A 22,273-nucleotide genomic window follows, 5' to 3' on the forward strand; every position below is an offset into this window, starting at 1 on the left:
CGTGGCTGGCCTGTCCAGGCAGGCCAATAAGGAGGCAGGCCACCGGGAAAAGTCCCGCCTCTCCCGATTGCCAGTCCGGGCCTGATGCCACGGATAGGTTTTTGGTGGAACATCTACCAACCTGTCTGGTGAGGTTCTTAAAGTCTCTGAGGACAATAACTGAGGAGTCCGGTTCAATCTGAACGGACCAAACGGAGCAGAAAGGTTTGAGTTGATGACTATTCCAGATCTGTGTCCCGTCATCACACCAGAAACCTCCACCATCACTTCTACCAGCATCCAACCAGAGCCTGACTTTAGTCCACAAAGATCTTCAGGTCTCGTCTGCTCCACAGGAACCAGCTCAGGTGTTTTTACAGTTAAACAGCTTTAAAAGGACCAGTTAAATTCATTTAAGACCATAAAGGGACTGAAATGTCGATGAAGCATCACAATGACTGGAGTTCATTTATTCTTTTCATTTTCCATTCATCTGATTATTTTCTAAATCCTCTGGTTTGTACAATCTCAGGAAAATGTTTCTTAAAGCTCCAGATGACATCTGGTTTCATCCAGAACACAAAGAGACTCAGTTTACCATCAGAGAACGAAAGAACTACAGAATATTCACTTTAAACAGCTGGAATCAGAGAGCTTTACTTTTTTGTCAAAGAATTGCTCAAACCAGTGAATCAGTGATCACCTGGAGATGAATTCATTCGTTTTATCTCCAGTTTAATATTAAATATGAGACCTGGTTAGAACTGCAAACATTTCTCTGTTGTTTAGAAGAAACCCTGAAGTTTCAGATTCAGTTCACATGTTCAGACCGTAGACGGACACAAACTGACTGGAAATCAGCGTTTAGCAGAAGATCAGGTTTTTAATCGACACCGGAGCGTTGATTTCTCCGACCTGAGCTTCGACACAACATCCGACATTCCCACCAATGAAGCAGAAACGGTGGAAGTAAATCTGCTGGTTTTGTTCTGAAGTTCAGAAGATCTTCTGGTCAAAGAGCTCCAAAACAAAACAAGACGCCAGGCAGCCATGTTGGATCACAGTAAAAGAACGCTGACATGATTAGCCTAGCTTAGCACAAAAACTAGAAGCAGCTCGACACTTAGCACTGGGCTATTTGTTTAGCCACCACTGTGACAAAAATCATTCAATGCACCTTCCACCAATGAACAAGTCAGCTTTAGTTAGCCTAGCTTAGCACAAACACTATAAGTAGACAGTAACTGCTAGTCAGTATAGCCACTAAACAGCTAGCCTGTGTTTGTAGCTACAGGAAACCTATCCAGCATTGTGTTAGCTGTCTGTAGCTAGTTATTATGTTTGTTGATGGAGCTAACTGTTGCTAAGTGTTGAGCACATGGATCAGGAGGAGTCAAAGCTAGCACACAGCTAGCATATTCAACGTAAAGCTAATTAGATTGTGAATGTTTTAGCTTAAAGTCTGACCTGTAAAGGAAACAGCATCATCAGCCCAAATCAGAGATATAACCCAGAGATAGAGTCCAGTTAGAGGATAAAAATGTTCAGATGCAGTAAGAAAACAGGAACTGATCAGAGAGCTGCAGATCCAACAAGTTTCATCTGATTCACTGAAGAAAATCAATGGTTTCATGAATAAAAGAGAAACTTACGGACATGTTGGAGGTCGACCGGCTCATTTCTACCGACTGGATCCAGCAGGAAGTCATTTGTTTCTGATTTGAATGTGACGCCAGCGGCTGAGCTCCAATCTGATCCCAATCAATACCTTTATTTAACTCATGTAAATCCTGTTCCAGCTGTTTATTATTTATTTATTTATTTATTATTGATTCATTTTACAGTTTAATATCTGACAGAAATCCATGTTAACTTATTGATTTAAAGACGTCGTTTATGTGATTTTATTCTGCTAATTATTTAGTTTCTACTAATAAAAAATTGACTGTTGAATCATTTGATCAATAAAACATCCATTAGTAATAAAAACACTCATCACCTCCTCAAAAGTCTTGACAACAGTTCAAATATCACATTTACAGAAAGATCAGGAAGTTTTGATTCTTTACAGACGACTCAACCTTTTACTATCTGTTGATTGACAAATGAATGATCTAAAATCTATAAAAACTAAAAGATGAAGGCAATATGTTGTTCTGGTGGCGCTAAAATAAACTAAAATAAAATACTGAGTCAACTGAAACCATTTTAAAATGATCAATAATGTTCTGTTATCAACTAATCAATCACCTTTAAAAATCTATTCTGTTTTAGTTTATCATAACTAAGTAAAAAAAAAAAGCAGATTTACTGAAGTTCTTCTGCTTTAACTGGAAAACTAATAGTTCATTCTCATTATTGGTGATTATTCACATTTGTGAACAAACGGACCAGCAGGTCGATCAGTAAATACTTTATTGGTTCTAATGAAGGTTCAAACAGGAAATTCGTCAAAAATAAATCTCAACACGTTTCATCAATGAACAAATTCATCATTTGGCAAGTTTTCGTTTCGTCCTCGTCTGATGGATATAAAATAAAATAATTCATCCATAAACATCCAAAGAAACTCAGTTTAAAGAAAATCTGGTTAGAGTTTAGAATGAAAAAGAAGACGGGAGATCAATCGATCAGGTTTATTGATCGATCAGGGTGATTGGACTTGAATAAAATGTACTGAAGTCAAACTGTGTCGACACTGAAGGAAATTAAACTTCTACAGTTTACTATGTGGAGAAAAGTTAGCTTCTTACGTGTTCAAATGGAAATCAGTCTGAGGTCTGTGTGGTAATCATGGTGGTTAGCTTAGCATAGCTTGTTAGCAAGAAACAGTCGTCTTCACATTTACAGTCTTCCATTAGAATGCATGTTACACTGTGGTTCTGAGGTGTATTTTAAGATTTGTTAACTTTGGACAGTGCTAGCTTAGCCGTTTCCCTTTGCTTCCAGTTGTTATGCTAAGCTAACTAGTAAACATACAGACTTGAGATTTACCTGTCCAAACATCTTGCAAAACATATAATTCAAGTTTTCTCAAAAAAACAACCCCAAACTATTCCTTAAAAAAAAATCAAACCATGTTTCTTACATTTCTGTCAAGCTAACCTCTATGTTTAAAGAAAGTCACAAAAGTCAGTAAAAAGTAAAATCTTGTAGTTGTGACGTGTGAGATCAGGACTAACTTATTTCTTTTATTTTACTGGCAGAAACAGGCTTCCATACATATCCTTATTTAAATACAAAATATTAAAGTCCAGTCTGGTAGTTTAAGTGGAATCCATTTATTTGCTGTGTTGATAAATAAGGAATCAGTTTCATCTCTGTTTGTCCAAGAACATGGTTAGCCTAGCACAGCACAAAGACTGGGAACAGAGGGTAACAGTCACAAATCATTAGGTAGCTTTTCACATTTTAGCTCGGGCTAGCTGTTTGTCACTAACGGTTGTTTGAGTGGAACTGGAGTTCTAGCAGAACATGATTAGCCTAGCACAAAAACTACAAGCAGTATCTCTGCAGTTAGCATGGGGCTATTCGTTCACCCACCACTATGAAAAAAGTTATTAAATGGAACTTCCAGCAATGTACGAACAAATCAGATAGGTCCAAGATGTGGTTAGCCTATCTTAGCACAAATACTATAAACTTTCTAGCCACTAAACAGCTAGCCTGTACTTGTACCTACAGGCAATCAATCCTTCACTGTGCTAACCGTCTAAAGCTAGTTATGCAAGTTAATGTAGCTAACTGTTAAGTGTTGAGCACATAACATAGGAGCCAAAGCTAACACACAGCATATTCAGCATTAATTAGATTGTAACTGTTTTACCTTAAAGTTACACCTTTAAAAAGTAAAAGCCATTATCAGCAAGCTAATCTATTAGCATCCAACCACTCTGGTTAGCCTAGCTTAGCACAAACATTGGAAGCAGGGAGACACTGCTAGCCTAGCTCACCTCAAAGCTGAAATAATCAACCTTCCGTCAGCTACGAGTTGTTCAATTTTCATATTTATCAGGTGCAAAAAAAAGTAAAACTTGGACAAAGTAGTGTTAGCAGCAGTTAGCATTAGCTTGTTAGCTAACTTATAAATCAATTGGCGTTAAGTTTCACCTCTTGTGCTAATCTAGTTCAGTTCCATACATGCTAACTACCAGCTAGCTCTAAAAAAGCGGCACAATACTGGAGGTTTGGCTAGCAGCTTCCCTTCACTTCCTGTCTTTGTGCTAAGCTAGGCTAAACATTTCTGTCATGGACACACAGAGAACAAACTAATAAGAATCTTATCGTCTGATTTCGGGTACAACCACAAAGAACTTTTGGCAAAGTTTCCAAACTGGTTCTCCAGAACAGAATTAGCTTAGTGCTAACACTGATTAGCATGCAGGTTTGGTTGAGTTGGTTCCTTTTAACATCAGAAAGCATTTAGTTCCTCCTGATGTGTTGCAGATTCAAATGATTTCTAGCTGAACTGTGGAAGGATTGTCGGTTTGATAAGTTTCTGTTCATCTTCCTGAACTCAGAAATGTTGGAAACACGACGAGAGAAATCAGGAGAACATCTGGAATCCTTCAGTCCTGTAGATGGAATGAGTTCCATCTCCAGCAAACTGCAGCCATTTGAGAAAATTATTCTTTTTAACTTATTTCTATATTTGTGAGTTTTAAACTGGAACCTGCAGCTGGAAACCAAAACGTTCTGATGTTTAGTTTTCCAGATTAAACTGGTTTTATTCTTCTAACTGGGAGCAACACATTCAGGCACTTTCTCCAAAGGCAGCGAAAGAAAGAACCAGATTCCATCTAAAAGATCTAAAGGACGTTAGCGACGCAGCGAAGCGTCCAAAAACCAGAGTTAAAGGAGAACAAAAAATGAAGCTCTGATTGTTCAAAGTTTCCTTCACAGTTTCTCTTTTTGCATAATCAGCCGTCTGGATGGAAAACTCCTGGAGCTGAAGCCAAGATTCACCTTTTTACATGAGATGGACACCAACCATTCCCATGGACTAGTTTCTGTTCTCTACGGAAGCCCATAAACGCCAAGAAAAAACAGGAAGTAACAAAACTTAAACGACATGTCAATCTGTGAAAACAGCCTTCAGACAAAATCAAGAGATTCAGTCCAACGTTGGACTGAATCACAGCTGAGAGGATTTAAATTTTAAAGTTCGACATTTGAACTTAGAATTATAATCATGAAGGTCAAAATTTTCCTTTAAATCTTTGAGATATCAGCTCACTCATGATATAGTAAGAAAAACAACATGATAAATAAAAATACAAGTAATATTTCTGAAACTGGAAACTTTCACTTTGAGATTTTAGAAGTTAGATTTACTGAAAACAATAAAACAAAACTGATAAATAAAAATAAGAGTCAGACTAGAACTCTGTCAAATTCATCATTTCCAAAACTGAATTTAGTTTTATTTTTGTGTCAAATTACAAAATAAAAACAGGAGACTTTCAGGTCAACCTTATGAAACATTAAATCAAAATATCGAGAATAAAAGTCAATAAAAAAAATTGACGGCAATAATTAAATAAAACAAACTTTCAAACTGATGAAAACTGTCAGAAATAAAACACGTAAGCTCCACTGACATTTTCATTTGTGTCTTATTTAGTTTTGGCAGAGATGGGCTTCCATATGGTATTTCCAGACGGGATGAATTTTTAAAAAAACTAAACCTAGGAACTTTATTTACACTTTTTAACATCTTATTCTCTTATTTACACTTTGTTCCTCCACTTTATGTTCATCTGAAATTAAAACAGCCCAGAATATAAAGTCTGAAATCCCAGAAACCACGATGTGTTTCCTCCTGAAGAGCAGCGACGGAGCATCAGGATGAGTCCCAAAACCCTCAAACTAACGTCTGAAAACCCTCAAACTAACGTCCAGTCGCTGCAACGTTTCACTTCAAACCTTAAATCAACCCTTTTAAAAAAGGATGCCACGTTTAAATTAAAGAAAACTCAGCCCTTGTTCTGTCCTTTCTGTGGCAGCGAACTCTGTAAAAACAAAATGTGTCTGAAATGTTTCCCAGTGCAGGCAGACTGGAGGAAAGCTACGGTTCTACCAACGGATGCTTCCTGAACACCCGGTTCTGATCCGGACCAGCTCGGCTCTCAGGAGCTTCGTCCGGCTCTCGTAGACGGTCTGGGCTTCGGGATGCGTTTACTCTTCAAGTGCAAAGCAGCTCCTACGCTAAGTTCCTGTTTTATTCTGAAAGTGGTGAAGTGACCACTTCCTGTCAGTCTTCCAGTCCCCATGAACTTCCAGTTTGATCCTACAGCTTGGCCCGCTGGAAGAACGCCTGCAGAACAAGGAGGAGGTCATCAGAACCTGGACTAGAACCATACATGGCAACAGAAAATTCTGATTTCAGCTGAAAATTATTGACTTGCTGGGGGGGGGGGCTCTGAAGCTGAGAGATAAAAATAGAAGTCAGTTAGACTGATAAAAAAAAATGATCAAAAACATAATAATACTAGACTTGTTTAAGTCAGCAAATTTAATGAAAAGTTCACTTACATGTTCTTCAACTAGAGAAAAGAGTTTAACCCTTTAAGCTTCAGTCAATTCCAGCCGTTTTCAGTACAAAAAAAAAAATGCTAATATTCTATTTTTAAATAAAAAAAATTACGAAAAATACGGGGAATATTGGACGCGCATCGGGAGGTGCATTTCCTTGAAAACGACCGATTCGGGGATTTTATACGACTTCAGGACATGTTTTGGACAAAACAGTTTACTGGCTTGTGTCATCTGGATGTAAAAGGTTGGATTATGGCCGTTTTTTGTGGAATATTTTCATCTGTGTGTAATAATAAACCCGGAAATGTGAGTCGCGCTGTGTACGTTGAAGCCGTGTACAGAGAACGGATGGATGAATATTTGTTTTTGTCGGACAAATGTGTTTTTCTCACCCGCTGTAGTAATCGCATCTGAAAGTGGTTTATACCGGCGGATTCATGAGAATCTAAGCTTTCCATCGGCGTATAGTGTTTGTATAAGCGTGTTTGCAGCCTTCGGACATTCTTTAAATTCCTATGCAAATTAGTAGGTGTACCGCCGGCGGTACACTGAAGCTTAAAGGTTAATTCTCACTTTGAATGAATTCTGTCCAAATGAACACATACACTTTGCCTAACTTCTCAGCTAAAAATTCCTCTAATATGTAAATATATATATATATGTGTGTGTGTGTGAATGTGTGTGTGCGTGCGTGTGTGGAAAAGACCTCTGAGCTTGCATTGTGACAAAGGGGATCTTTTTAAACTTGGAAAAAAAAAATGTAGGGAAAAAGAAAACATACACTGGACTTGTTTAAGTCAGCAAATCTAATGAAAAGTTCACTTACATGTTCTTCAATCTTTTCTCACCATCTTCAGTTCAAAATATTTCACAAATCTACAAGAGTTCTATACTACTATGTCAGTTCACTGCAACACTCCTATTTTGCCAATTTTCTTCTCTTTGCAGCAAGCTGTGCAAGTCTCTGGACAGCCTTCCTTTTCAACTCCTGCTGGTGGGCTTTTCTTGCAGCCATTTCCTTCTCTTTCAGTGTATCTTTTGCCTTGGCACTTGAAGTAGCTGTTGATGCTGCTAGTGTAACTAGACCCTCCAGAAAAACGTGATTATACGATCGCATGAATTCCCGCATTAATCACCAAAATGCCGCTGATTATGCGGGGGTCAATTATTTCCCAAAAGGCGCATAATCCCCACAAGAATCTCACATTTCCACGAAAAAAGAGAAATATGCAGGTACCGCTTGATTTCACAATTTCCGCATAAAATGAGAAAACTATAACCGATATAAATGGAGTTGTGAGTTTTTATGTGACGCCCGGCCTGACATCATCAGTTCATTCACACACACTAGAAGCACGAGCTGATGTGGAGCGGCGCCAGTGTTGCCAACTTAGCGACTTTCTCGCTAAATCTAGCGACTTTCCAAAGCGTTCTAGCGACTTTTTTGTCAAAAGCGACTAGCCACAAATCTAGCGACTTTTTCTGCCGTTTTGGAGACTCTGACAGGAAAACTGGGATCATTCTGCAGTTACTGTCCTCAACCAGCAGCAGGTGCTGCTGTGAGCTCCTCCCAGAGCACAGACTGTCAGTCCAGTAACCCCACAGCAGACCCAGTGTCTGATTAGAGGACAGATGGCAGGTGAATCGCGCATATTTCACAACTATTCACTTGAGTCTCGTTAACATCGGCGACAATAAAGTACCTAACCCCCCCCCCCCAAAACTTTCTCAACGGATTTATACGATTCACAGAAATGTTTAAATTTGAAATTAAATCGGCGGAAATCCGCGGAAAATTGACATGTATGTAGAACTACAACTAGAGCCAGGACCAGAACCAGAGTCTCGTACCTTGATGTAGTTCTTGAGGACTTTGACGTCGGGCTGCTGTAGAACCTGACAGAGTTCCTGACAACACAAACAACCAAAAAAACTGTAAACTGGCTCAACAACAAACATCTGCAGCCAGAAAAGAACTTTTAGACACACAGCCGGTCCAGAACAGTCAGAAATGTGAGCAGATATTTAGGAAAATGATAAAATATACAAAACACAGCTGCAATGCAGAATGATTCCTCCATGAATGAAGCTTAAATAAAAAGAAACTGTGTGAAATAAAGACACAAAGAAAAATAAAAAATTTACGAATCTAAAAAAAAGAAAAGCATCAAATCCTTTGTTGAAATGAGCTTCAGCAGTTTGTTAGATTAAAAGCAGTAACTGAAGCTTCTTCTGACCACTAATCAATAAATCTATTGATCTAAACTTGATAGAAACTGGTTCTCCAGCTGCTTGTTTTTAATGTTTTCCTCCATCAGCCTAAGTCACTACTTTTATTTTGAAGGGCAGAGTTGGTCTCACCTGTGAGATCTCTGGCGCCACCTGCAGGGACGGCAGGTATTCCTGCTGCAGAAACTGGATGAACTCCGGCCCCTGAAACAAACACATCATCAACATTTTGAGAACCCCTAGAGAACCTTCTGGAGAACCTCCAGCTGCTGGTCTAATGATCAGATTTACCCGTTTGAGATGAATCATCTTCAGAGTGACGGCGCATTCCGACAGCGTCTGAAAAACACAGAGTCACTGAAAGCTCTGAAGATAAACGTCTCCTGGATGGACCAGGTTCAGAAACTCACCAGAACCGTCTGAGCGTCCGACAGGTCGAAGGTGGGTTTGAGAGGAGCCAGGAAGCAGGCGGGAACGATGTGCTTGTAGATGAAGTCTGGGAAGCCCACCATCCCGTCCTTCCCTCCTGAAGAACAACACAGATGTTTAGAGCTGCAGAACATCCACCAGAACCTGCACACCTCCAACCCTGAGCCTCACCCCACAGCTCCACCAGTTTGGACAGGATGATGAAGCAGGTCTTCTGGGCGACCGGGTCAGGGAAGTCCACGGCTCCCTGGATGATGGTGAAGACCACCCGCTCGATGTTCTCAGCTCCTAGAACCAGGAAACATCTCAGGCATCACCTGAATCCATCATCCATCACCTCCAATCATCCTCCATCACCTCCAATCATCATCCATCACCTCCAATCATCATCATCATCATCATCCATCACCTCCAATCCATCATCCATCACCTCCAATCATCCTCCATCACCTCCAATCATCATCATCATCATCATCATCCATCACCTCCAATCCATCATCCATCACCTCCAATCATCATCCATCACCTCCAATCATCATCCATCACCTCCAATCATCATCCATCACCTCCAATCATCCTCCATCACCTCCAATCATCATCATCATCATCATCCATCACCTCCAATCCATCATCCATCACCTCCAATCATCCTCCATCACCTCCAATCATCCTCCATCACCTCCAATCATCCTCCATCACCTCCAATCATCATCATCATCATCATCATCCATCACCTCCAATCCATCATCCATCACCTCCAATCATCCTCCATCACCTCCAATCATCCTCCATCACCTCCAATCATCCTCCATCACCTCCAATCATCATCATCCATCACCTCCAATCCATCATCCATCACCTCCAATCATCATCCATCACCTCCAATCATCATCCATCACCTCCAATCATCATCCATCACCTCCAATCATCCTCCATCACCTCCAATCCATCCTCCATCACCTCCAATCCATCATCCATCACCTCCAATCCATCATCCATCACCTCCAATCCATCATCCATCACCTCCAATCATCCTCCATCACCTCCAATCCATCCTCCATCACCTCCAATCCATCCTCCATCACCTCCAATCCATCCTCCATCACCTCCAATCCATCCTCCATCACCTCCAATCCATCCTCCATCACCTCCAATCATCCTCCATCACCTCCAATCATCATCCATCACCTCCAATCCATCATCCATCACCTCCAATCCATCCTCCATCACCTCCAATCCATCCTCCATCACCTCCAATCCATCCTCCATCACCTCCAATCCATCCTCCATCACCTCCAATCCATCCTCCATCACCTCCAATCATCCTCCATCACCTCCAATCATCATCCATCACCTCCAATCATCATCCATCACCTCCAATCATCATCCATCACCTCCAATCATCCTCCATCACCTCCAATCATCCTCCATCACCTCCAATCATCAGGTAGAATCTGTTCAAAAAGTTCAACTGATGAATCAGAATTTCCAGTTGAACTGATGATTGATAGTTTAGATGTTTGTTTCTCCTTACCCTGGTTGGCCATCACCTCGTTCATGCCGCTCCCTGTTATGGCCTGGATGAAGCTGAAGTAGCTCCTCCTCAACATCTGCTTCTCCAGCGCCGCCGCCTGGTCATTGTCCTCGGCCGGCCGAGCCAACACCTCGAAGATGGCGAGGACCAGCGGCATGAAGACCTGCTGCAGGAAGGGAGACACCTGCCGCTGCAACAGAAGAAGCCGTTAACGAGGCTGTCTGACAGCCATCTAACTGTGACCAGCAGGAGGCACCGGCGTACCTTGAACTTGGCCGTGATCTGACTGATGAGGGGGATGAACTCCTGCAAATCTTTGGCCTCGCAGTCCTTCAGCATGTGCTCGGAGGCTGCAGGGACAAAGGGCAGGACCTCCTCCTCCAGACAGATGATCATCCGGTGCAGGAAGGAGCGAACCGAGCTCCTCAGCACCCCCCGCTGGACGGGGCAGCTCAGTGCAGGCAGGAAGGTCTGCAGACAGTCTCTGTAGACCTCAGTACAGCCGCACTGCTTCACCGTCTGCTTGTTGCTGAACGCCTTACTGGTCCGACTGTTGGGTAGTTAGAGAGTCTACTGAGGAGATTGGAGGTAGAAACACAACTAGAGCAACCTAAAGTAAACTAACTGTCTGACTCCAGTCAACACTCTGAACATCTCAACCTGCTGGTGGATTTTAAAATCTCCAAAATGAGACATTAACCAGCAGAAACTGAACAAACAGGAAGAACTGGTCAGCTGTGGCCAACAGACTAGTGAAGACAGTTAACCAAGTCTGAGCCTAGAATCCTCACAATCACTTTAACCTACGGGTCTCCTTTAAACAACTACAATGTTTGACCCAGATCCAGTAAAACCAGAACTTCCTCCTGGTTCTGACTCAGCTGAGACCAACAGCGAAACATTCTGAGAGATGAAGACAGAAACAGGTGAGGCATGGAGGCTCCAGATGTTCAGCTGCTGGTCAGAAGCCGAGCTAGATGTTTGTTATTTTGTGTGAAGAAGCTTCAGAAGAAACATCTCTGTAGTTACATCATCCTATCTTCTTATAGGTGTGGTCCTCACCTGGCGAAGCCGACGGCGTGGCTCAGACAGTCGGCGATGGCGACCTGGCGCTCCTCGTCCGTTTCCAGCGGCAGCTTGTTGAGCAGCAGGCGGAAGGCGTCCATCAGCGGAGCCAGAAGACTCCTCATCAGGGCCTGCTTCCTCTCCACAGGACTCTCCCCATTCACAATCAGAACCCCCGCTGACTCAAACATGAACAGCTGGTCGTCGCTGGTCAGCAGCGCCGGGAAACCATTCTCCTGGCCAATCAGAGAGAAGACGGGCCAATCAGAGAGAAGACGGGCCAATCAGAGAGAAGACGGGCCACTGAACGTGATCACATGACTAGACGTACCGGAGGAGCGAGTTCCAGCAGATCCTGGATCCTGGTCAGGATGTCTTCAACAAAGGCGTTCATATGTTTACTGAGGAGAGAACAGACCTGAGATCAGCCAACAGGAAACACCAACCAGAACCTCCTCAGAACATCTGGTTCTTCATCTCCAGTAACTTTATTCATGACCAGAGTTCTACCTTCATACTGTGGACATCTCCAGAGTTGTATTGTTGTTGTACGGTGTTGTATAGTTGTTTATGTAGTTGTGTCTAAGGAGTAGGCATGCTGCGATTTTTGAAAAACATGATTTAAATCGAATTTTTTTTTGATTCGAATCGATTTAATTAAACCATGAATCGCGATGTGGCCTCCACGCCAGCAGAGGGCGCACTCGAGCTAAACTACATTCTCTATATGTGGCGCCGCTCCAGCTACAACAGGAATGCGGGGAGCGCAGCGTATCTATGCAGACCGAGCAAAGCGTGAGTCATGGCGGGTGTCGAACTCGAAAGCGAGCCTGAAATTGCAGAAGCACCGAGCAATTTCAAGTCCGAGGTATGGAAACATTTTGGCTTCCCAAAGACAGTAAATGAAAAAGGGGAAAAGATAATAGATACGACAAACACAATTTGCAAACTATGCAGGAAGTTGGTTCCCTACAAAAAAAAATACAAGCAACATGTCGCAGCATATCTACAGGCATCATAAAGAAACAACAACTCATCCAGGTACAGCAAAAGATAAACGTTTAGTCAAAGGGCAGTCCATCCTGCCATACGGACGTCCCCTCGACCCTGCAGGCGCAAGGGCCAAAAATATTACCAGGTCTATTGCTGTATTCATGGCCAAAGACATGAGGCCATTCTCAGTTGTTGAAAATGACGGGTTTAAGCAAATGGTAAAAACACTGGAGCCTCTATACAATATCCCGGGCCGTACGTACTTTGCAGAGAAAGTAGTGCAAGCGCTTTACATGGAAACAAAAGAGAAGGTGAAGACGCTATTGAAAGAATTGTTTACCACATTGATTACAACAGACGGCTGGACATCGAGGGCGACCCAGAGTTATATCACTATCACAGCCCATGGTATTCATAGCGACTGGGAGATGGTAAACTGTGTACTTCAAACTCGCGCTATGTTCGAGTCACATACTGGGCACAATATAGCTGAAGTTCTAACCACAGCTGTGAACGAATGGGATCTAAAGAGGGCTAATCGCGACATTACCATTGTTACTGACAATGTGAGGAACCTGGACGTTGCCGTGAAAGAGGCTGGCGGCTTCGCTCCTCATATCAAGTGTTCTGCCCACACTTTAAACTTGGCTTCTCAAGCGGGGTTGAAAGTGAATGCTGTGAGCCGCTTACTGGGTCGGGTACGGCGTGTTGCAGCCTTCTTTCATCGGAGCACTCATGCATGCGGCGTGTTTAAAGCCAAACAGAAAGCGCTGGGGCTTTCTGGCAACAAGCTCATTGTCGATGTCACAACGCAATGGAACAGCAGTCTGGATATGCTTGAAAGATATCTGGAACAGCAACCAGCTATTGCTTCAACCCTCCTCACCGAGTCAATCCTAAAAAATGCTGGTGATCTGGATACTTTGAGTGCCTCAGACATACGAGATGCCTATGACATTGTGAAGCTGCTGAAACCTTTTAAAACAGCCACCACTGATGTGTGATGTAAAGAGCCCAACGCTGTCTCTCATTGAGCCCTTAAAGGATATTATTGAAAAGAGCATGTCACCCAGTGAAGGAGACTCATCCACAGTGGCCAGCATTAAGAGAGCCATCCTCAGCAACCTTTCCAGCAGATACAGCGATGAGCATCACTACCTGCTGGAGTACAGTGCATTAGACCCCAGATTCCGCACCCTACCTCATCCAGAGGAAGCAGAGCGCCAGGACGTGTACCGCAGGCTGAAGGACAAAGCTATGCAGTTTTACAACCACGTACTAACTCAACAATTTATTTATTTATAATACTGAAAATTAAAATAATGTTTAACTGTTTATCAAAATCTACAGTTATTTTCTTCCTTGGTTGTTGAATTAGTGGCTTGGTGGTTTATGGCCTTAGTCTATATCTTTTCTAAATGCCTGACATACAATAGCTCTAGCTACCAAGGGCTGTTTCTGTGTTAATTGAGACCCTCTTTTCTTCCTCTCTTTTCTTTTCTTCTTCTGTTATTTATAGACCACCAGTGTGGTGTCAGCAGGTACCAGTGGCCCCACACCTGCAGCAGAACTGCCCGTTGATGACCAGACAGACACAGCAGGAGGACCTGAGCTAGAAGGACCTCCTCTTCCCAAGAAGACAGCCTTGGAAGAGCTCCTTGGAGGGACTTTCACTAAACAATCAGCAGCAGAGCTCATCAGTAATGTTGACACAGAAATGGATAACTACAGAAAAGGAGCATGCATTGACCTCAAATGCTGCCCACTCAAGTGGTGGAAGGAAAATGAAAAGCAATACCCACTGCTTTCTGCTGTAGCAAAAGCCTTCCTCTCCATACCAGCCACCTCTGTCTCTAGTGAAAGGGTCTTTTCAACAGCAGGGGATATTGTGAGTGCGCAGAGATCTCAGCTATTGCCTGAGAATGTAGATGTGCTGGTATTCCTTAAAAAGAACATGTAAAAAAGAAAGAAAAGGGAGAACAGGGGGGCGAGGGGGCTAACTTGGCAAAGACTTGTTTCTCTGAAAAATTTGTATTTCTCATTTATTTATTTAATGTGGGATGTTTTTCCGTTAATTTTATTTTAAAAGAAAATATATTTTAAGTCATTCTTTATTTTTTTATTAGGAATTTATTTTATTTTAAATTGGTATTCAATTTTTGTTCAGACAAAAATAAATATGCTTGTGCCTGGCTTATCTACCTCAGGAATTAAAAAACATTCTCTAATGCAGTATTGATTTGAAAAGAGTAAAAAAACACAAGTTTTGTTATGTTCGTATAATGTCTTAGTTTATGCCTGGCTTTAAATAGAGTTAACTTGATCTGAAATAAAGGGGAAAAAATCTTGATACTGTACTGATTTATTGAAAAGAAGGCAGTAGGCCTATTGTAAAAAAAAAAAAGAAGAAAAAAAACAGGGTTTGAGAGTTGATAAAACAGTTTCCACTTTCCAGTCATTTGCTATGCAGGTATAAAGAGGATAAGAAAAAAACAGTATTGTAAAAAAAAAAAAAAAAGAAGAGAACTGATACAATTTTTTGTCATTCAGTGCTAGGTCTAATTTGTACTGTAAAGAGCATGAGAGAAAACACTACAGGATTGTTAAAAAGAGAAACAACAATAAAAAAATCAGTTATTTGCCTGTAAATTAATTTTGGGTTGTACACCATTCGAATCGTAACATGAACCCTGAATCGTGATTCGAATTGTATCGTGAGTTGAGTGAATCGTGGCATGGACTCACTGCAGGGTCTTGATGAACCTGGAGAACAGGTAGGCCACTCTGCTGCGGACCTTTGGGCTGTTGTGTCTCAGACCTCTCTGGTCCAGAAACGCCATCTGAGGACCAAACATCAGAGTAAAACAGCTGATTCAGGTCAGAACTGGACTTTAGTTCTCTGGATTCATCTCATCATCAGGTTCTTCTTCTTAGATTGTAAAAACTCTGAAGACTCCAGATCCACTGCCTGATGTCTAGATGGTTTCCTGTCAGTTACCTGATCAATCGCTCAGCTGGTAATAGTCATATGAGAAGAGGTAATATACTCCCTCTGAACTGTGGTGAGGGTAGTACTACTTTACCAGTACTTCAGAAAAAGTACTTGGTTCCTCACCAGGACATTGGGAATGTGCTGCGGCTCCACGATGAAGAACTTATCGTACCGGACGACGGTTTCAAAGAACTCCAGAGAGACAGAGGTGTGTTGGTAGCTGCTGACGCCACAGGACACCAGCTGGAGACCAGAAGAACCAGAAAGACCAGTAAAATCAGCGTTAGTCTGACTACCAGGACCAATAGGAACACAGCCGAGCAGTCATGTGACCCACCGTCCGCATCATGTCCTGCAGGGCGCTCGTCTTCGCCGTGTCGCCACTGAAATGAGCTCCATGAGACGCTGGTAGAGCTTCACCCAACATGTAGAGCAACCGGATGGCCACCTCCACCTCCATGAAGGCCGCCGTCTGCCACGCCCTGACAGGAAGTACATCAGCAGAAAGGACATCAGCAGAAAGGACAGACAGGAAGTAGAGCGGTAGAAGGTCAAATAGACAGGAAGCAGAGCGGTAGAAGGTCAAATAGACAGGAAGTAGAGCGGTAGAAGGTCAAATAGACAGGAAGTAGAGCGGTAGAAGGTAAACAAGCAGGAAGGAGAGCAGAAGGTCAAACAGACAGGAAGTAGAGCGGTAGAAGGTCAAACAGACAGGAAGTAGAGCGGTAGAAGGTCAAACAGACAGGAAGTAGAGCGGTAGAAGGTCAAACAGACAGGAAGTAGAGCGGTAGAAGGTCAAACAGACAGGAAGTAGAGCGGTAGAAGGTCAAACAGACAGGAAGTAGAGCGGTAGAAGGTCAAACAGACAGGAAGTAGAGCGGTAGAAGGTCAAACAGACAGGAAGTAGAGCGGTAGAAGGTACAGGTCTTACTGCATGGTGTTGCTGAAGACTCGGCGGACGGCTTCCAGCAGCAGTTCTGGTGAAACCTGAGCAAGTCGGTCCAGCAGCATCTTCAGCTGCTTTCTGTACTCCACAAACATCGCCTCGTCCTCCCCCTGAACAACAAAACAACATCTGACCAACGTTCTCCCGATGTTCTCCAACCCAAATGACTGACGTTCAGCAGAGACTCACCTCGTTCTCAAAGTTGTACTCGTCGTCGTAGGTCAGCTTCTTCATGACAGCGAGCATCACGGCCTGCAGAGAGCACACGGTTTAGTTTCATTCACCTCTGGTCTGGAGAACAGTCTGGATCTGAAGCATCTTCAAGAGTCAGACTCACCTCGATGTTGGCCTTCTGCTGGTCCGTCAGCTGAGGAAGCTGCAGAGAAACACAGATCAACCATCACAGCAGACACTAGAAGATCTACAAACTGAGGCTACCTTCACTGATGGGGCAGTTAAAAAGGTCTCTTCATAGATGACCTCATCACTCACCTGTTTGAGGACGTGCAGGTATTCGTAGCAGAAGCCCACGATGTTTGCTGAGATGTCGTCATCCTCGTGGACCAGCAGCTGCAGCATCAGAGGAACCTTGGCCTCCACCGCCTGCAGCGTCTCCGCCGCCTCCTTCACGTTTCCAGCTTTGACAAGCTTGGTCCAGCTGAGCACCAGACTCTGGCCCATCCCGTTCACCAGCCGAGAGAACTTGGCCAGGAAGTCCACGTCCTCCTCCTGAGGGGAGGAACCACGTCAGACACCGACCGGGAACCACGCGTTCACCCCTGTCCACGTACCGACACTCACCTGATCCACGTTGAAGAAGCCGGCAGACTGCAACACCTGGCAGAGAGACTCCACCAGCTTGGTCTTATCCACCGGATCCATCCCCTTATTGACGATCTCAAACAGGCAGTCACACGCCTCCTCACGCAGCTCCTCCACCGACATCTGGCTCAGCAGCACGTTCACAAACCTGGAGACAACATACAACACGTTAACAACATGCTAACAACATACAACATGCTAAGAACATACAACACATTAACAACCGATATCTGGCTCAGCAGCACGTTCACAAACCTGGAGATAAAACACACAACACATTAACAACACATACAAGATGTTGACACCATTCAACATGTGAGCAACATAACATACCACATGGTAACAACATAACATGCTACCAACATACAACATGCTAACAATATGTTAACAACATGCTAACAACATACAGCATGGTAACAAAACATACATGTAATGTAACATGTTAACTACATACAACATGTGAGCAACATACAACATGTTAACTACATACTAACTACATGCTAACTACATACAACAGACGTCTGGCTCAGCAGCAGGTTCACAGACCAGGACACACATGTGGACTTTATCCAGAACAACTTTCCTTCTAATAACGTCACACTAAACTGTAACTGTTGTTTTATGATCATTCTTCAGGTTTATAAAGAAACTGTTTTCCTGCTGCTGCCTCCAGATGTTTCTCCAGATGTTTCAGGTAGATGCTCCAGGAGCAGAGCAGCAGCCTCATGTAAATAAAGTCTGAAACCTGTTTTGATCCAAGAAGCATCAGATGACCTGCAGCAGAAACCCAGGGAGCTTTAGAGAAACGTTTCCAGAAGGTCTGGTGGTGACCTACCGGTCGTTGGCAATCAGGTTGAGGTCGATCCAGGACACGTAGGCTCCCACCACCTCCAGACACTGGCAGGTGAGCTCTGGGTGGGTGAGCTGGTAGGTCTGCAGGATCTGGAACCAGGACTCCACCAGGCTGGGGATGCACTGCTCCCTCATGGAGTCTTTGATCAGAGTGTTCCTACGGGTCTCCTGAAAATCAACATAAGGTCCAAACATCTTCTAATGAACACGTATCTCCACCATGTTCTGGAAGCTTGTGACCCTAACTTAAAACCAGCTGAGGGTGCTGCAGAGCTCTGGTTCCTCAAACCTACTGCCTGATCTTCTTCACAGAAACCTTCATCTCCAGACATCCGTCTGCCTTTAACCGTTCAGTTTAGGTTCAATAAAGACCATCAGCTGCATATGATAATAAATAATAATAATATTGGAAACGATGATACCTCAGGTGAGTGCAGGATGTCCCGGTCCACCACCTCGGCATCGATGGCCATCAGGGTCCTCAGGTAGACGTCGACTCCGTGGGGGTTCAGGCCGACCAGAGACAGGATGTCGAAGAAGAACTTGGGCCACAGAGTGAGGTACTCCATGACGAAGGTGAGGGCCAACACCTGAGCAGCTTTGTTCCTGATGAAGGGCTTCTCCGGCTGAGCGTTCATCAGCTGACAGGAGAACACCATCAGTGGAGAACCCACACAGAACGTCCAGAAACCCGGCCGTGGTACCAGAACCTACCTGAACCTGGAGCCACTTCATCAGGGTCTCTCTGATGAGCTGCTGCTGGGTGCCACTCAGACCTGCATGTCTGCAACACAGCAGGGGGAGAAGGTCACACAGGTGGAACCAACCAGCTGGAACATCTACCAGAACCCTGCTGCTCACCTGAACTTGATCTGATGCTCCAGAACTTGGAAGCAGAAGAACTTGACGTGGTCGTCACTGGAAGACAGACAGATGTTACAGATGTGTTCAACACCAGGAGGTCTGGCTGCAGGTATGGACATCTGGACTCACCTGTAGATCCCTTTGGCCAGAGCTTCTGCACAAACCTCCCAGGCATCCTGAGACTCCTTCAGCTGCTCAAAGTAAGCCATGGCCTAAACACACAGGTTCATGTATCAGAAGAACCTGGAGCCCTTCATCAGTTCATGTAGAAGACCTCCAACTCTAGGAGACCAGACCATCTCCACTGATCTGGAGTCCTGGACTGGTCTCTGCTCTATGAGAAGTTTCTGAGTCTCATTTTTGTCTGTTTAGATTCTCAGTCAGGAGAAACCAGCTGGAGGTTCTGGAAGTTTCTCCTGAAGCTATGATCACCAGGACTTAACGACTGAGAACCTACAGATTCAGTAAGTTTATGTCTCGTGGTTTTCTGTCCTCATCCTGGAGATGTTTTTTTCTGCATCTAGTTTTGTGTCTTCTTTTTGTCATTTTCCGTCTCGTTTTGTTTTTTCGTCTGACATTGAAGACTGAAAACATCTGTCTAAAGTTCTAATTATTCATCTTTAAAATTATGCAAAATTTATCTAAAATGACATAAATTTGTGCAAAATCAGTGTAAAAATGGCCGAAAATTACCCAAAATACGTCTGAATTTACATGAACTCCGTTAAAATGACTCAAGAAGTGTCACAAAATGTTTCTGATATTTTAATCTGCTCTAAGGTTCTATATAAGCTGCTGCAGTACAAACATGAGGATTCCTACAGACCCGTACCGGCCTCTAGAACCGGTACCAGCTAGTTCTTACCCGCTGCCGGTAGCGGGCGTCGGCGTTGGGGTTGAGGCCCAGCAGCGCCTGCTCGTCCATGACGGCAGACTGGCAGGCCATGGGTCCGATAGCTCCTCCTGGACGGTCGGGTCAGAATCCACACATCTGGGTCAGAGAAACGACAGATAAATGAACCAGAGACGATCGGGTTCAGAACTGTAAACCGGATTAACAAAGAACCAGCCGGAAGGTTCTGGAAGGTTCTAGTAATCCAGAACCAGCTCAAACAGCGTGACAGTTTAGATCCTGCAGGTGTTCCTAATAAAATGGCTGCTGAATGTTTATCTCAATAACATTCATGAAGGGAACAAAATATTAGAAACCTCCAGAACAAATACTAAAATTAAACTAAATGACCAATAAGAACAGAGCTGGTGGCCACAGATTAAATTAATCTGATCTGATTATTAAACACAACAACAAGACGCCGGATGTTTGTGTTTCTGACAAGTTTTGTTTTTTGTTTATTTAATAGATTTTAAGTTTTTAATTAAATGAAGTTTCTGATCAGAATCCAGGAGTTTGTTTAGACGGAATCAGTTCCGCTCATTTACAGGTTAATACGAGGCTGCTGACGGCCTCCGGTACCGGGGCTCCAGCTGAGTGTGTCGGCACCGGTTCGGGTCTGGACGGGAACAGCTACCTGACAAGCCTGGCATGATGCAACCCGGTGGCAACAGCTCCGGTCCCGGTACCACCAGAACACCAAGAGCTAATAAGTACTAAAGTAGCTCTACTGGACAGCACCGCGGTCAGACTCGTGTAAACACCGGGTCAGAACCGGGTCTGGTCCGGGTGACGCTAACGTTAGCCTCCTCACTGAGCTAGCTCATTCTACCTGCTAGCTGCTAGCCGGAGCTAACCGGCTAACGGCGGAGCTGACGGCCGGTGGAGCTCAAACCAAAACCAGAACCGGCAGAAAACCGGGTCCAGATGTGTTGCCGGCACCTGTTTGGACCCGCTGGACCGGCAGGAGACGCTTTACGGTGTTTTATCCCGGCTTAGCTCGGCCCATACCTGCCGATGGTTCGGCTCCGTGGGTCTGATCCCGCCGGGGACCGTCCCGGTGACACCGACGGTACCGATGTTCACCTACCGGTAAGAATGACATAAACCTGCTCACCTTAGTCGAACCGGACCGTTCGGGTGTGTCTCCCTCAGATCACCGAGCAGGAACCAGCCGCATGTCGAAGGATCCCACGGCGTGTCCGCCCGAGAGCATCCGGGTCACAGGTCACTTGTCCGGGAAGAGATTCAGAGACGCGTCGGCGGAAGCTCCGGAGCCAGGGAGGGTTTAAATAAGGAAAACTGAGAATATCATTTAATATTTTTTTATTATTCTGTCCTCATCAGAGTTTTTATTAGACATATTTTACTTTTTCAAATTTTTATAACCGCATTTTATTAAAGATAAAAACGTTTTCAGTAAAACAGCAGCTTCCCTGATCAATATCTGATCAATATCACCAAAGATCTAACGATTCCAACCTGTATCCCCAACCAGTAATCTGATTACTTCTGTCTCTGCTATCAGATTACTATATTTAAAATCAGGCTCCACAGCACTGGAATCGCAGCTGGACTCACTTTGGTTTCACTGAGTTCCTGCTTTGGTCTGAAGGGTTTGGGTTTCTCTTTGCTTGTCGAGTTTTGTCATCTGTGTGAAAGGTTCTAAACAAATAAAGGTGAATTGATAAACTGAATAACTGACTAACTCATGATTGTGACAACAGAAGTATTTTTATTGTGATTTAAGGGTTTGTTTCATTTTTAAGGTTGGGGTTAAAATCTTGGCAGAAAAAAAGATGAAAGAAATAAACTACACTAAAAAAGCATTTCAATAAAAGGAAAAAAACATTTTAAAATAAAATTAAACATTAAATACAATTAAATTATATTAAACAGACAAAATATTTAATTAGATAATGAAACAAGATACAAAACATGTAATTATGAAATTAAGCATTTTTAAACAAAAATATTAAAGATTAAAGATGAAATATTTTACAGAATTAAACATTTAAAAAATACAATTAAAAGAGAATATTAAACATTTAAAAAATACAAAACATTTAATTAAAACATCCGATGTTTAGTTGGAAAAATAAATCTTAAAGAAAATAAAACTTTAAATAGGAATTTAAC

The 22,273-nt window shown here is 43.2% G+C and overlaps 1 protein-coding gene across 50 annotated transcripts; it reads right to left on the reverse strand.

Annotated features, from left to right (window-relative positions):
* Positions 1 to 2,377: 2,377 nt before the first annotated feature.
* Positions 2,378 to 21,391, reverse strand: xpot (exportin, tRNA (nuclear export receptor for tRNAs)). Of its 50 annotated transcripts, XM_051959114.1 has the most exons (25): positions 21,252 to 21,391; positions 20,108 to 20,233; positions 19,372 to 19,454; positions 19,240 to 19,296; positions 19,093 to 19,162; positions 18,801 to 19,019; positions 18,362 to 18,546; positions 17,506 to 17,674; positions 17,197 to 17,433; positions 17,042 to 17,080; positions 16,894 to 16,956; positions 16,690 to 16,814; positions 16,096 to 16,240; positions 15,882 to 16,001; positions 15,512 to 15,606; positions 12,105 to 12,174; positions 11,771 to 12,009; positions 10,973 to 11,258; positions 10,709 to 10,898; positions 9,346 to 9,462; positions 9,156 to 9,271; positions 9,037 to 9,084; positions 8,878 to 8,949; positions 8,368 to 8,424; positions 2,378 to 6,295 (listed from the first exon to the last, which is right to left on the reverse strand). In XM_051959114.1, the coding sequence occupies exons 2-25, from the start codon at positions 20,186 to 20,188 to the stop codon at positions 6,269 to 6,271; spliced, it is 2,910 nt and encodes a 969-aa protein (XP_051815074.1). In that variant the 5' UTR covers positions 20,189 to 20,233; positions 21,252 to 21,391; the 3' UTR covers positions 2,378 to 6,268. The 50 variants fall into 50 exon arrangements, 1 of the variants encoding a protein (XP_051815074.1); XR_007946779.1 differs by lacking the exons at positions 2,378 to 6,295; positions 8,368 to 8,424; positions 8,878 to 8,949; positions 9,037 to 9,084; positions 9,156 to 9,271 and adding exons at positions 10,013 to 10,217; positions 10,302 to 10,342 and having other exon boundaries at positions 9,350 to 9,908; positions 10,569 to 10,898; XR_007946780.1 differs by lacking the exons at positions 2,378 to 6,295; positions 8,368 to 8,424; positions 8,878 to 8,949; positions 9,037 to 9,084; positions 9,156 to 9,271 and adding exons at positions 10,013 to 10,217; positions 10,468 to 10,508 and having other exon boundaries at positions 9,350 to 9,908; positions 10,569 to 10,898.
* Positions 21,392 to 22,273: the final 882 nt, after the last annotated feature.

This window comes from Acanthochromis polyacanthus, chromosome 1 (assembly GCF_021347895.1).
Source record: "Acanthochromis polyacanthus isolate Apoly-LR-REF ecotype Palm Island chromosome 1, KAUST_Apoly_ChrSc, whole genome shotgun sequence".
In the NCBI taxonomy this organism is placed as follows: domain Eukaryota; kingdom Metazoa; phylum Chordata; class Actinopteri; family Pomacentridae; genus Acanthochromis; species Acanthochromis polyacanthus.